Source organism: Myxocyprinus asiaticus, chromosome 26, assembly GCF_019703515.2.
Source record: "Myxocyprinus asiaticus isolate MX2 ecotype Aquarium Trade chromosome 26, UBuf_Myxa_2, whole genome shotgun sequence".
NCBI classification, from domain to species: Eukaryota; Metazoa; Chordata; class Actinopteri; order Cypriniformes; family Catostomidae; genus Myxocyprinus; species Myxocyprinus asiaticus.
The window spans coordinates 7,471,195-7,486,306 of NC_059369.1; the positions used below are offsets into that span (position 1 = coordinate 7,471,195).

At 39.0% G+C, this 15,112-nt stretch overlaps 1 protein-coding gene across 3 annotated transcripts in view; it reads right to left on the minus strand.

Annotated features, from left to right (window-relative positions):
* Nucleotides 1-14,559, minus strand: part of LOC127417023 (mitogen-activated protein kinase 6-like) — a 36,025-nt gene extending 21,466 nt beyond the window's left edge. The window contains exons 1-2 of one of the 3 annotated variants that reach the window (XM_051656709.1): nt 14,430-14,559; nt 1,068-2,233 (exon numbers count right to left, since the gene is read on the minus strand). In XM_051656709.1, coding sequence (XP_051512669.1) covers nt 1,068-1,622 — 555 coding nt within the window. In that variant the 5' untranslated portion in view covers nt 1,623-2,233; nt 14,430-14,559. Of the gene's footprint in view, nt 1-1,067; nt 2,234-5,363; nt 5,474-8,076; nt 8,206-14,429 lie in introns of those variants that run through there. The other 2 variants (XM_051656708.1, XM_051656707.1) reach the window with 2 other exon arrangements.
* Between the last annotated feature and the right edge of the window lie 553 nt (nt 14,560-15,112).

Here is a 15,112-nt window from a genome sequence, read left to right on the forward strand (position 1 = left end):
TTCATCAAAATGGTGTCAAATCAATAAATTCGTAACTTTTGACAAGTGAAAATAGAACATTTCAACATGTCATTGCATTTTTTTGCCAAACTTTTATTCAACAGCAGTCTTGCTTGTGATATTTTGATTAATTATTATTATTATTACAGTGAATATAAAATGTTACTATACAGTTGTAATATATTTTAATTCATTTTCTTCAATTTCAGGCATCTAGCTTTTATTATAAATCTTGCTTTTATTGTGACGGGTGTTTTTTGCCGGAAGCTTCACTTTACCGGGTAAACAGTTCGCAACACAGTCCAGTGTGATCATTGAAAACGTTTAAGTCACGTCTGAAATCTCATCTGTTTACACCGTTCTTTGAGTCTGACAAATGAAATGTAGGACACCGTTTTGGAGTGTTTATATTTTAGATTACTGGTGTTTGTGTATGTGGTCATTTTGAAATGTTATGTTTTAAATTTTATTACTGTAAAGCACTTTGGTCAACTCGTTGTTTAAAATGCTATATAAAGTTTGAGTTGAGATTAAAGCGCAAATGCTGGGATTTAATTATATAAATATATTTTTCATGTGCTGTGTGGTTCACAGTGGATTAGTGCTCTGCTCTGTCATCTTATACAACGTGAATGATTCTCAATGTCTGTGGAGTTTCCAGAGTAAGAGCGGTCGGATTTATACATTCAAAGTACTCCGCTCATCCATGCTAAGATTGCAGCCTTCAGCGGTTTAATAAATCACATTAGGACATGTCACTTGGATTAATTTTCCATTGCAATGTAAAAGGAGTAACAGAGCACGTGTTCAAATGAAGCCTGTGAGCATTTTAAAGCTGTCATTTGTCAGTCATACTGCACGCTGGTACCGGATAGAGTCGGTGCTCAGTACCACCGGTACTGCAGAAACACTGGTACCGTTACATCTTTTTTATTTTAGTATCGCCTTGGTACCAAAGTACCGGTACTTTTGACAACACTAGAATGGAAGCCCATTCATATCTCAGCCAAACACAAGAAACCATCTGAAAATAGACTCTGAAATAAATCTGAAGGGAAAATAAATACCTTGTGGGAATAGTGGGGGTCCATAATTCTGGCGAGTCCAAAGTCCCCGATTTTCAGTACCAAGTCCTCGGTGTTCACAAAGAGGTTGGCGGGCTTGAGGTCACGGTGAAGCACGTTTGCTGAATGGATGTATTTGAGTCCCCGCAGCAGTTGGTACATGAAAAGCCGTGCGTGATCTTCGGACAACAAGCCTTGTTCCAGTACTTTACAGAGGTCTGTTTCCATGTACTCCTGCACGATGTAGACCGAGTTAACCTCCGTCAAAGAACTAACATCCTCCGTCAACCGCCGACCGCTGGGCCCCAGCGTTTCGAACACTTTCACAATGTTGTCGTGGTCGAGCCTGCGGATGATCTTGATTTCGCGCAGCGCATGTTTGACACTTTGAGGGTCGGTCAGGACGATCTTTTTCACGGCGACCCTCTTGTCGCAATCTGTGTCAACGGCAGAGAACACAAGGCCATTTCCACCATAGCCCAGCGGCTTCAGATCCATGTAGCGTGGGCCCAGGTCGAAGCCGTGAATGTTCATAAGACTTTCAAATTTCTCTGCCATTCTTCTGGTCACGTGGAGCAGTTCTGTGCAGATATTATAGCAGGAAGGATTTCTGATTTAACCGATATGCAGCAGATTTTGATTGCAACAACTATAGCTAGACGAGAAACCTCAAGCCTCAGAGGACTCGAGTGGCACCTGACCGGCTGTCACAGCGTATTCAGAGAGATAACGGGAACAGATTGGGATATGTTACAAAGATATGTTGTCATCATCTGAAAAACCTTCAGCAGCTTTCTACGTAGGTTGTGGGAGAATTTTGTTTTATTTCAAAGTTTAATGGGGCGTTATGGAATGAATTTGGAGGCCAATCAAAAAACTCTGAACGTAATTTAAAGTCACTACCTATAAAACCATTGTCACAGTGCAGAAAATTTCAGTGTATGACTGGCTCTGAGTAGCAGCATTTTCAAACGGTCCAAATAAATGGTGAATATTCTATTTTTATTTATTTTTTTATTTTTTTTGCTTTTTACTTTTCTAAGCACCAGATCCAGGGAAAACTGAAGGGAATTGCTGTTCTCAGCGAGACAGTTCCTTCTCACTGATCAGGTGGCTCCAGCTCACCGCAGTCACAATCGAAACTATCCTCCATTTTAAGCTGGGGTGCCCTACAAAACAGCAGAAAAACAACATATTAGCAACTTGCTGCATCTCTGGAGAGAAAACACAAAGCTGATTATAATTCCATTCATCACACACACTTATTATACACTCTCCCTTTTCTATTGAACAAACACTGCGAGACGTATCTCGCCATGCTGGAATGAATTTGAGCCACTTTCAAACTTAATGAGACAGTATAAAGGATAGTGAAGTGGACTTAACATAATCTAGACTGAACACACTTGTTTAAAACAGGGTAGAGTGGGTACACTAAGAAACACACAATTGATTGTTCAGTTCTGAACTTTCTGAATGAAATCGTTCCATCTTACACAGTTATGACTGAAACCTTGGCGAATGTTTCCTGTGTGCATTGGTACCCCATCTTTGACATCCCTACGCTGCTATCTGATGTCATGGGTTCCTGTTTCTCCTCCCCAAACAGTAAAACACACCACGCACTGATCGTAACACATATGTAATGGATTAACATAGGTCTCATTAGTGATGATTCAGCCACGTTGCAGTACTGTGTGTGAGGGAAATGATAGCCAAACGGCTGTCAACCAGGGCTCAAGTTGACAGGGGATGCCATCCCCCTTGTTGCAATAAATACCAAAAATCATCCCCCTTGTAAAACCACCATCCCCCCTAGATCAATTGTGTAATGTATTACTTGGAACTAATCGTGCAAGTAAAATATTTCATTTTCTTTGTTTGATAAATAACAGACTTTAAATAAGGGCAATTAGCCGGTCAGAATTACATTTCGACATGTGTGGGGTTGCCAAGTTTCTTTAGGTGTCATCGCACAATTAGATCTTCAAACTTGAACAGTTTGGAAATATTCTGCCACGGTGACGCTTTAGTCACGCAATCTGGCAACCATGAGCGCGTGAGCTCTCTCCACAGTGAAAAGACTCAGGATTTCGGAAAACACCGGCAAACAGGTATGTCGGAGTTTAGCCATGCATTGATTTGTCCTTCCTAGTGTTCACATGAAACTTACGCCACTCAAGGTAAAGCACGATTTCAAAAGTTTCGTGCACTTTCAAAAATGGCCAAGAAAATATTTAGTCTTTCATTAAAAAGAAGAGAACAGAAGGTAAGATATTGCTATGATGAGTGTTCAGTTACATCATGTACATGTTTTCAATGTAACCAATTTTCAGGGTTTTGCCCATAAAATGCTTTTGTGTGTAGAGCAACTTTAACACTAAGGTTGAAGCATCCTTCATAGAAAAAGCACAAACTTCCTTTACTAGTTCAGTTATTGGAGTAGAAAAAATGCATGTCAGTGACAGTAGGCTAGCGATCTAGAAATAAAACCTTTTTCATGCGCTTAACCGTGGATTATTTTCACAGAATTAATCATAAAATACAATAACAGAGGGTAACAGGTGCATATTATATTCATGTGTCCTAATGATCAATGAAGTGATGCTCATTTTTGTCCAGATCGATTACATTTAAAATGCATTGAAAAAATGTCTTAAAAATGCAATTCACACAAACCATTTACTTGAATACACCTCTTCTATGAGGAGTATATTTTCCATTTCTGAGTTTAAAGTCATATTGATATTTTTTTCTGGGGCTTAAAGTAAAAAAATAAAAATCATGTGGTGGCCAGAAACCGTAAAAAAAAAAAAAAAGTAAAGTTGGCATGACTAGTGCACAATAATCTTTGTTATTTCTTAAACTAAACAGTGAAACAATTGTGTTCTAAAATATATTTAAAAACGCTTTTGTCCACCAAATCAAAGTTATTGGGTGAAATCAACATGGTAGCCATTTTTTGGTTTATGTTGACCAAAATAACCATTAAACAGAGCGGACACCTTTAGACCCTCAAGACTGAGCGTGAAGTTTTAAAAAACATCTGATGTTCATTATGACATTTTTAATGAAAAAGCACATGTTGTTCAAGTCATGTGGTGTAACCCTGAGAAAACTTCTTGATATTCTTGATGATTTTTGACCATAAAAATATTTGATTGAAAACTTTTTTGGAAATTAATGAAGTTGTTTTTACTCTGATGTATTCAAGGTGCAAAGAAAGTATTAATTTACTTTTTACTTGGTTACACCACATCACACATTTGTTTTTTGTTTTTTTGTTTTTGTAGTACTAGAAAATGCTATGAAGTTTTTCAAAAATGTATGAAACCAAATTTGACACAAAGGATTACATTTCTGATAATGACAAGTGTTTAAAACCAGTTTTTTTTTTTATTTATTATTATTTATTTATTTTTTAAGATTTCTTGTTTTAACAGCTTGGACAACCTTGTCAATTACCCATAAGTATTAGGACTACTATAATTTAAAGAGAAAGTGTTTGTGTGTGTGCGTTACAAAAACAAACCCACTACTAGATTATTGTTATATACCAACACGCACATCGACTATTCATTGACAAATAAACACCCTCACTGACAATACGCTGCCACATTAAACACTTGAACAGAGCAGGAAGAACAGCACAGACGAATTCATAATTCAATAGTATGTTAACAGGATCAGATGTATGTTGGCTTTAAGGAGAATAACAATCATGAGGTAAACTCACTCTAATACGTAACAGAGTGCTAGTTAGTTATTTGTAGTTTTGTGAAGTGTACAGCTGATCAGGATGTTTTTAAGGTTTTGTTGTTCAGTTAGTCCTCCATTTTACTGTCAGGCTACATGCTAAAGCTAAACCGGCTCAGGGTCTAAACACTGTTTATACTCAAAACACACAAATACGACCAATTACCCAGTAAAAGAGGGAAAATCCAAGGTATATAAACAAAATTATATCGGCGTTAAACCAAAAACAATATCGAATAGCGACCAGGACTAACATCAACACCAATTCACCTAAAAAAATCAATTGAAAAGGTATTATAACTGTGAAACACAACTACTAATATCACAAATGAACGTTTTATACACTGTACAAGATTCAAGTGTAAAATCGTCATGATTTGAGGACGCTTCGGCGCGTCACCTGAACAAAGAAGCTTATTGTACCGCGTCTGATCCTCGCGCCGCCCTTCACTGTTAAAATAACCCGTTTTACCTTACAAAATAACCACATATATTCTACAGACACAGTCACATGTAAAATAAAAACATTATACATGAACTTACTCTTCTCGCGGGTGTCATGTATGCTTTATTCCTAACCGCTTTTGGCCAGGTATACATGCGCTCCCTACGAGTACTTCGTGCTGACTGCAGTGTGTGTGAAGATCTAATGTTCAAGCCCTGTGTGTATATAAAGCGCTGCTGCGCATGCGCACTGTGCGTTTCTATATCTAACCGCCTAAGCTGCAACGCGTTAATACGCATGCGTATTGAACGCTTTTGCGCTCCTCCCTGCCTCAGAGCACTTGAAATAATGAAATTGTAGTTACACATTAAATCAATAAACAATTAAATAAATACATCTTAAATTTTCACCATTCCAGGAAACACAGTTATTGTTTTAAACATTTCCTAATATTCCCAGCCACACAAATTACATTGTATAATTTAGCTTTTCATCATAATAAAAGTTAGTATCCAAATGGTGCTTGATTTCCTACATGAATAGTTTGAATTCAATTAAATTTTTTTTTTGTCATAATACTGTCTTTCTACAGTCAACAATCACATTGACTTACTTCATTTTTTATTGATATAATTATTGCATTTTTAGTTCTTTAATTGGGTCAGTTTGGAGTAATTTGGTCAGTGCTTTTAGGGGCCTTTTACACGACAACCTTTTCAACTAAAAACGGAAAACTTTTTATGCATTTTGGCTGTTCGTTTACACGACAACGACGTTTTGGGACCTGAAAACGGCTGTTATCGTCTCCGTGTAAACATAAAAAAACGCAAATTTGTGAAAACGATGACGTCAGGCGCACGCGTATTACGTGTTCAGTCTATAGGCATGCGCGCGAGTACTTCAAAACAACACGCAAGACATTCAAAACTACAATGCCAGACTACAGGACTGTGTTTGTGCTGCTCAAGATTTTGAGTTTATTGACGCTTCTCCAGCAAAATGTAGATTTACTGCATCATTACTACGACCAGCGATCGCCATCTTCATTGTTTGTATTCACCGCTCTGTGGAAGACTGCTTATGTGCGCAGGCGCGTAGTGTTTATTTACAAAGTGACATCGCCAACTACTGGCCTGGCATGCATAATACAGTGTTTTTAGTCGTTTTCGCGGATCCGTGTGAACGGGGATCGTTTTGACAACGTTGCGTACAGACAAATTTCCAATGTTTGTAGAACAGCATTCTTCCACCTCAGAAATCTTGCTAAGTTATGACACATGCTCTCTGTTGCTGATGTTGAAAAATGAATTAATGCGTTCATGACCTCAAGACTAGATTATTGTAATGCATTACTGGGAGGATGTCCAGCAAGTTCAATAAATAAACTTCAACTGGTTCAAAATGCAGCTGCCAGAGTGCTGACTAGAACCAAGAAATATGATCATCTTAGCCCAATTTTATCATCGTAACATTGGCTACCTGTTAAATTTCATATTAATTTAAAAATTCTGTTAAATAGTCTTGAATGGTTTTGAATGGTCTAGCTCCACAGTACATAAGTGACCTTCTGACACGCTGTTTTCCATCACGTTCATTACGATCACAAAATTCTGGCCTGTTAATAGTTCCTAGAATATCAAAATCCACAAAAGGAGGTAGATCCTTTTCCTGTTTGGCTCCAAAACTATGGAATAGTCTCCCTAACATTGTTCGGGATGCAGACACACTCACTCAGTTTAAGTCTAGACTAAAGACTCATCTATTTAGCCAGGCATACACCCAATTAATCCATCAACTCATAATTAGGCTGCTTTAGTTAGGTCTGCTGGAACCAGAAACATTTCTCAGAAACATTTCTCATAATCTATACCTCTGCGATAACAAAGGACAATGCATCTATGTGAACTTCTGCAGCTAATCCAGGATGTACTTCAAAGACATTAGTCATTAATCATACAGTTCATAAAAAATCTTTGTTTAAACACTGGCCCTTAACACTTACTTAGTTTACACATGTGTGTGCAAGACTTGCACTGCACATAAATAACTAATATTGGCATTATATTCATGTTGTTTAGCCAGAGGGGAACTGGCCCCCACAGTGAGCCTGGTTTCTCCCAAGGTTATTTTTCACCATTAACCAACATCTTATGGAGTTTTGTGTTCCTTGCCACAGTCGCCTTCAGCTTGCTCACATGGGTTCTAAATACAATTATTATTTAATTATTTATTTTATACACAATTCACAATCATATTTAATCATACAACACAATAACTCTTAAGACTTCATAGATATTACAGTTTCATTTTCTGTTAATGCCTGATTGTCTGTAAAGCTGCTTTGAAACGATATATGTTGTGAAAAGCGCTATACAAATAAAATTACGACTGTATTTCTCAATGAACTGAGTCGTTGCTGATATTGGATCCGCCGGTAGGGGCAGATTGCTAAAGATCTCAATGTTCCCATCAGTCAGGATTTATTGCCATACCATTAAAGCGCTGCTGTACTAATAGTGCTTGGTCTATGTTGACAGTTAATTTGGAATAGTCTGTCTTGCATTTGAGGGTTGTTAATGTTGAAAATGTATCTGTTTACATTATTAGGCCTATCTTTTTTATTTGGGTGATTAGCACATTTTCCGTTTATTTTCACATTTTGGATAACATCGTCACTTGTTAATAATTAAACAGAGAGTAACGGGGAACTAGCCTATACAGAAAAACATTAAGCTTTGCATATTTGAATGTCACAAAGGTAAGCTATTGATCTGATATGCAGACTGAATGTTCTTATCCAGCTCCACTTACTGCAGTTGGGTCGATCAATCGCTCACCGTGTTCCGTCTCGCTTATTTCCAGAATAATCTTTATGATTATATTATCCTAGTCTCTTCATATGGCTATGAGCAGAGGACTGCAACAGAAGACTGCAGGATGATGCTGCAACACCCGCGCACACGAGCTGTCCAAACGCCATCTGAAAGTCCAACAGCACTCCAAGATGTCCACTGACTGATGAAGTACCAAACACGGTTTAAAACACACTCAACGTCGCTAAGCTGAGCTACATGAGCTGGAAGAGAATGATCAGGACTGCATGTCCTGCGTCAGTGCGGAATGAATGGATTGCGGCGCAGCATCAGCAGCATGTGTATCCCCATGTGCTCGCGAATATGCCGCACTATGACTGCGCTTAACAACACCACAGCACTGCCATGTGTGCGCCCGACCCATCACACAATGTACAGCCAATATATCCTCTTGAACGCCAGCATGAAAATGTTTTGGCATTTACTATTTTCGGCATCGTGTTGTGTGCATTAACATTTTTGTCATCCATATTTTATTATTATATTACTAACACATTATGTAATTTTTATATTACCTTTATTAATACAAAACATTTGGGATTACAAAAAGCACAGTAGGCCTATGTCCTGTGTAACATACACCATGACTTAATAATTCATCACAAAATCATAAAAATAAAAATTGTCCAACAGCAACAACAACAGTAATAATAATAAGGGCGTCCTTTAGGTTCTGTCCACAAAATGAACCTTTTTAATATAATAATAATAACAACAACAACAATAATAATAATAATAATTATTATTATTTAAAATTAATATTAATTAAAATGATTAAAAACAATAATAATTAATATTATAATAAATATTGTTATTATTATTATTATTATTATTATTATTAAGGGACAAAAGTTCCCCTGGATTTGATTTTCAGGGACATTTTTTTCCACTTTATGAGGGCATACTGCATGCTATGCTTTTTTATAACTATGTCAAATGTTTAATCAGTTAATTAAAATAAAATCTTCATGCGAACAATTAACCAGGACACTAATTATTCCTAGAACAGAATTTTAAAGAAATACAGTAGATGTAACAGGGGCATTTTTTGCCACCACATTATACATTTCTTTGCAACTTGTGTCACTTTCAGTGGCATTTTTGTTTCATGCTTAATTTCTGACCCTATTATGTGTGATATACTGTATCTGTCTGATTGTTGATCTGTCTGTCCCTCAGGCTTTGCTACTGTCTGTCTTTAAAACAGGTTTAAAGATGTACTGCATATATAGAGGTTATATAATGTGCTTCCAAGTCTGTACCACATCACATTGGAAATTGGAAATATTAAAAGCTCTTACCCATCTCAATGGTGACAAAGATGTTGTGCAACTCAAGAGACATATAGCGTTACCCCTAATTAACATTTTATGATGGAAGAGTTTCATACAGCCCTGCTTCACACCAAACGTCTTATAGGTCAGCCACTCTAGAAACCCAGATGAACTCACACAACACAAGTGTGACCTATGCAAACATTGCGACTGGAGAGGGTCTTTTAATGTACAATAGATACAAATTAACAAGCAGTGAATTAATTTTTTTTTATTTTATACATTAACAATGTGAAACCAAATTAATGCCATAGCAGATCTTGTACACTGTGTAATATAGGGTATTCATTTATGGTTTATGCTCCTAAAATCATCTAATATGATTCATGTTTTATAAAGACACTATCTGTATTACTGATCTTTTGTAGTGTCTAGTAGTGTGTCTGTTTGGATCTGCCATGTAACATTAAGAGTAAAGGTTTTGACGACACATTTCAGTCAAAAAAACGTGGTTAAAATTAAAATAGCGGACTCATACAGTCAGGGTGCTAGATGGGGTGGTTTGAGTATTTCTGTAACTGCTAATCTCCTGGGATTTTTACACATAACAGTCTCTAGAATTTACTCCGAATGGTGCCAAAAACAAAACACATCCAGTGAGTGGCAGTTCTGCGGATGGAAATGCCTTGTTGATGAGAGAGATCAACAGAGAATGGCCAGACTGGTTCGAACTGACAAAGTCTATGGTAACTCAGATAACCGCTCTGTACAATTGTGGTGAGAAGAATATCTGTAACGTATGCTGGCTGCTGGCAATGATGAAGACGATGACGGAGTGTAGAGAACCCAAGTGCAGTTTATTTACAAACGTGATAACAAATATCCCTAACTACAAACGTGAAACAAACTTGACTATAAACATAACGTGGCTTGACTTGGCTAGAACAAAACACATCCACATACATTCAATACTTGACAAGGGACAATGGAAAACATGAGGGCTTAAATACAAGACATGGGAGAACATAAACCAATGAACAAACAGAACTCTAACAAGATAATTAAACAATAAACCAATGAAAACATGACACATGAACATGGAGGGAAAACATTAAATCACATGACAAGGGAACAGGAACTGAACTTTTCAAAATAAGACACGAATCAACAAAATACACATGACATATCCCCCCCACTAAGGGGTGGCTCCTGACGCCCCAACACAAACAAATCACGTAAAATATGACATAAATTCAAAGTTCTGTAGGGAGCTGGGAGAGGGGTGTGTGGGGGGTGTCTTGAGGCATGGGGCGTGGGGCATGGGACCAGGGCAAAGTCCATGGGGGGTGGAGCCATGAGAGGCTCGAGGGGCGGAGCTATGGAAGGCAGAGCCGTGAGAGGCTCAAGGGGCAGATCCATGGAACTTGGTGCACAGAGAGTAGCCGAAGACTCGAAGGGCCAGGGTGGAGCCGATGGCAGGGAGGACCAAGGCGGTGCTGGAGGCAGAGGAGCAAGGCGGAGCTGGGGGATTGGAAGACTGAGGTGGAACCGGTGGGACTGAGGACCAAGGTGGAGCCGTAGGGAAGGAGGTCCCCGGTGGAGCTGACAGATCGGAGGGACGAGGGACCCCTGCAAAGCCGACAAGCTGAAGGACCGCAGTGGAGCCGAGGGGACGCAGAGCTGAGGCAATGTCGAGGGACCGACAGGCCAAGACGAAGTCCAGAGCTCGGAGGGCCGAAAGTTCCCCTTGCCTGCTCAGGAGAACTAAGGGTGGGTATAAGGGTGGGAACCATCTCCAGGTCCAACTGCTCAGGTGTAGCTGTAACATGGCATGGAGCAGGGTGAGGCATTGCTGTGACGTGGCATGGAGCAGGCTGAGGTGTTGCTGTGACGTGGCATGGAGCAAAATATGGCTCTAGCTCAGTGACCATGATTAGGAACTCTGGTTTGGTGGCCATGACGTGGAACTCTGGCTCGGCGGCGGCCATGTTGTGGAACTCTGGCTCGGCATCCGCCTCCCCCACAGTGAACGTGGAACCAATGATCTGTAGGGCGAGGTCGATATATTGAGCCAGGCTGAGGGAACTGCGACCGCCAGGCATCAAGGAGGAGATCGGCTCACTTAACCCCACCCTAAAAATGTCCTTGAAGGCGACCACATTAAAATCCACCTGGCTGGCCAGAGCGCAAAAGTCCTCTACGTAATCCTCCAGGGGACGATTCCCCTGACGTAGGCGTATGAGCCGAACTGCTGGGTTCATTATTCGGTTCAAGTATTCTGTAACGTTTGCTGGCTGCTGGAAATGATGAAGATGATGACAGAGTGTAGAGAACCCAAGTGCAGTTTATTTACAAACGTGATAACCAATAACCCTAACTTTTACCTTTACTAAACTTGAACTTGACAATAAACGTGACGTGACGTGACGTGACGTGACGATGAACGTGACGTGACGTGACGTGACGTGACTTGACTTGACTTGACTTGACTTGACTTGACCAAAACACATCCACATACATTCAATACTTGACAAGGGACAATGGAAAACATGAGGGCTTAAATACAAGACATGGGAGAACATAAACCAATGAACAAACAGATCTCTAACAAGATAATTAAACAATAAACCAATGAAAACATGACACATGAACATGAAGGGAAAACATGAAATCACATGACAAGGGAACAGGAACTAAACTTTTCAAAATAAAAGACACGAATCAACAAAATACACATGACAATATCATCTCAGAATGCTATCCTGAGATGCAGGTTGGTGCTGTCTTGCTGGCACAAGGGGGAAATACACAATATTAGGCTTGTGTTGTGGCTGGTGTGCTAGGAGTGTGTGTGTGTGTGTGTATATATATATATATATATATATATATATATATATATATATATATATATATATATACCTAACCCTAAGTATTAAACATTGATGCATAACTTGTCTCACACTGTTTTTCTAATGCAATGAAAGATACATGAATGCAATTATGCGGCTTGTTGAGGAAAGGTGTGCTATTAATCAACCAGATGGATGACTTTCACCTGTCAGATGTCAAAACTTCAAAAAATTCCCATAAACTTGCACTGACAGGACCAGACTAATATCTAGAGACCAGAACATCATAGATATTTGGTTGTGGACACTTTTGACTTGGTGCAGTAAGCAACCACTTAACAATGTCCTAGAGACATTGTCCTTAAAGGTAGAGCACCTTAGCAACCTCTTAGTAACACCGTAGCAACCAACTAGAACACCCTAGAAACACTTTATAAACCATTCAGAAGACCTTAGCAACTGCCTAGCAACACCCTAGCAACTACCCCAAAATCCCTAAAAATGCACCAGAAACCACTAAGAGCTTAGCAACCACTTAGCAACTCTCTAGCAATCAGCTAGAACACCCTAAACACTCTATGTACTCTTTAGCAATCACTTAGCAACACCCTAGTAATCAGCTAGAACACAGTAGAAACACTATATATACCATTCAGAAGACCTTAGCAAGTGCCTAGCAACACCCAAGCAAGTACCCAAAATTTCATTGAAATGCATAAGAAACCACTCAGACCTTAGCAACCGCTTAGAAACACCCTAGCAAACACCTACTGTAGAAGAGCCTAAAAACGTTGTAGAAACTATTCAGAACACCTTTGCAACACCATAGCAACTACACAAAACCTACCAACTAGAACAACCAACCAAGCACATTTTCTCCAAATTTCTCATTATCATACACTGAAAAAAAAAAAAAATGTTAAAGTGTGCTTTAACAAATTAACTGGTTTGATTCAAGTCAAAAATAGTATTTAATATCACTGAATTAACCTGAATACATTAGGCTATACCAATAAAATAAATTTTAAGGGTTAGATCAGGTAGAAATACTGTAGCTCATTAGGGTAGCAATTCGAGGTTCCCCAAGGGCAAAGTGTTGATAGTGTGACTCTATTGCTTCTCGGTCACCCCTACATGGCACCACTCCAAAACCTTTGTAAGCAGCCCAGATCATTAACCAGTGGACTACCACCACCCAACATTGACACCATAAATTACATAACTGTTAGATGATTGACATCCTACTGTTGTGGTCCCTGACGTTTCTGAGAAATTACTGATGAAAACAATAAAGCCATACAGGAATGTTCCATGATCTATAGTTTACATAATCCAGTGAGCCAGTTATAACGGTCCAATGAGCCTCCTACACCCTCTCACGACTCTCTCCTTGCTAGAAGCCCTGTGTACCATGCTCTGTTTACTGTCTGTGAATACATGCTGTCAAACAACCTCTTATTAGAATCTTATTAAGGAGACAGGGCTCTTCATAGCAAATCATTGATTATTACACCCTACAATTACATTAGGAAATACGCAGGGCAAAACCATTCACTTAATGATGTTCAAAAGAAGCTAAATAAAATCCATCAGTGCAGGCTTAAGGGAAGTTTTAAAGGGAAAGTTAACCCAAAAATGAAAGTTCTGTCATCATTTACTCAGCCTCATGTCGTTTCAAGCCCCTTTCTTCTGCGTAACTCAACTGAGTTATCTGAAAGTGAATGGTGACCATAATTGTCCCTGGTCCACATCCACCTCATTGCACGGAAAAGACCAGCTTGGACAATCTACTAAATACCTACTTTTTTGTTCCATGAAAGAAAGTGGAAGAACCGATGAGAGAATTTTCATTTTTGGATGAATTATCCCTTTAAGGCTGTGCTATGCAGAACTGAGACATGCCGGGACCTTCTTGTGGCTCCTAAATCCTGAAGCTGTACATGTTCACTGTGTTCCCTGGACCCTACCCAAACCTGTCATCATAAATTAGCCCGACATTCTGTGTGTCTATTTTACATGTCACCAAAGAGAGAATGACACAGCGAGAAAGGTCCTTCAAAGTATGCGTGTGGTCTTGAAAGCGTCACCTCATTAGTGTCCTTCCACCAAGGGTCACAAGTTAACCAGCAAGGTTCAGCAAGTTAGTCAGTTGGGAATGGGTAACTTACCATGGCTGAATTCATTCAATGACTGCTGGAAGCACATTTTTATGTTATTAATCCATGCACATATGCCAAAGAAGAGAACAAAAGTATCCAAAAGATAGTATCCAGTCCAGTTAATGACAGGCTGACACAGACAGCAAGAGGGTGTCTAGAGTGTTAGTGGTCTGGAAGAACACTCATCTGTTTCTGGACTCCGGCTCCATAGTGGACTCTTATAGGCTGGGAAAGAAGGGGGCGGAGTTTCTTCTGTGTATGGTCCTGTAGTCAGTGCCAACTCTAGTCCTATTACAGAACACTTGACTCTCTCTATCTCTCTCTCTCTCTCTCTCTCTCTCTCTCTCTCCTTCAATTCCTCCTTTTTCTCTTTGTATCTATTTGTCTTTCAGTCATTCACTCTACCTGTGTGTTAAGTGTCCATAAGCTTTTTGAGCACTTGTCATATGGATCAACCTATGAAAACCTGTCCAAGTCACATTTCACCTCAAAATCAAAAGAGAAAAAAACAAAAAATAAAATAAAATTGACTTTCAATAAGAAAATTAAGCCTATTTTAAGGACAATTAAGATATCATGACAACTAAGCACATTTTCCCCAAATTTCTCATTATCATACACTGAAAAAAAAAAGTGTGCTTTAACAAATTAACTGGTTTAATTCAAGTCAAAAATATTATTTAATATCACTG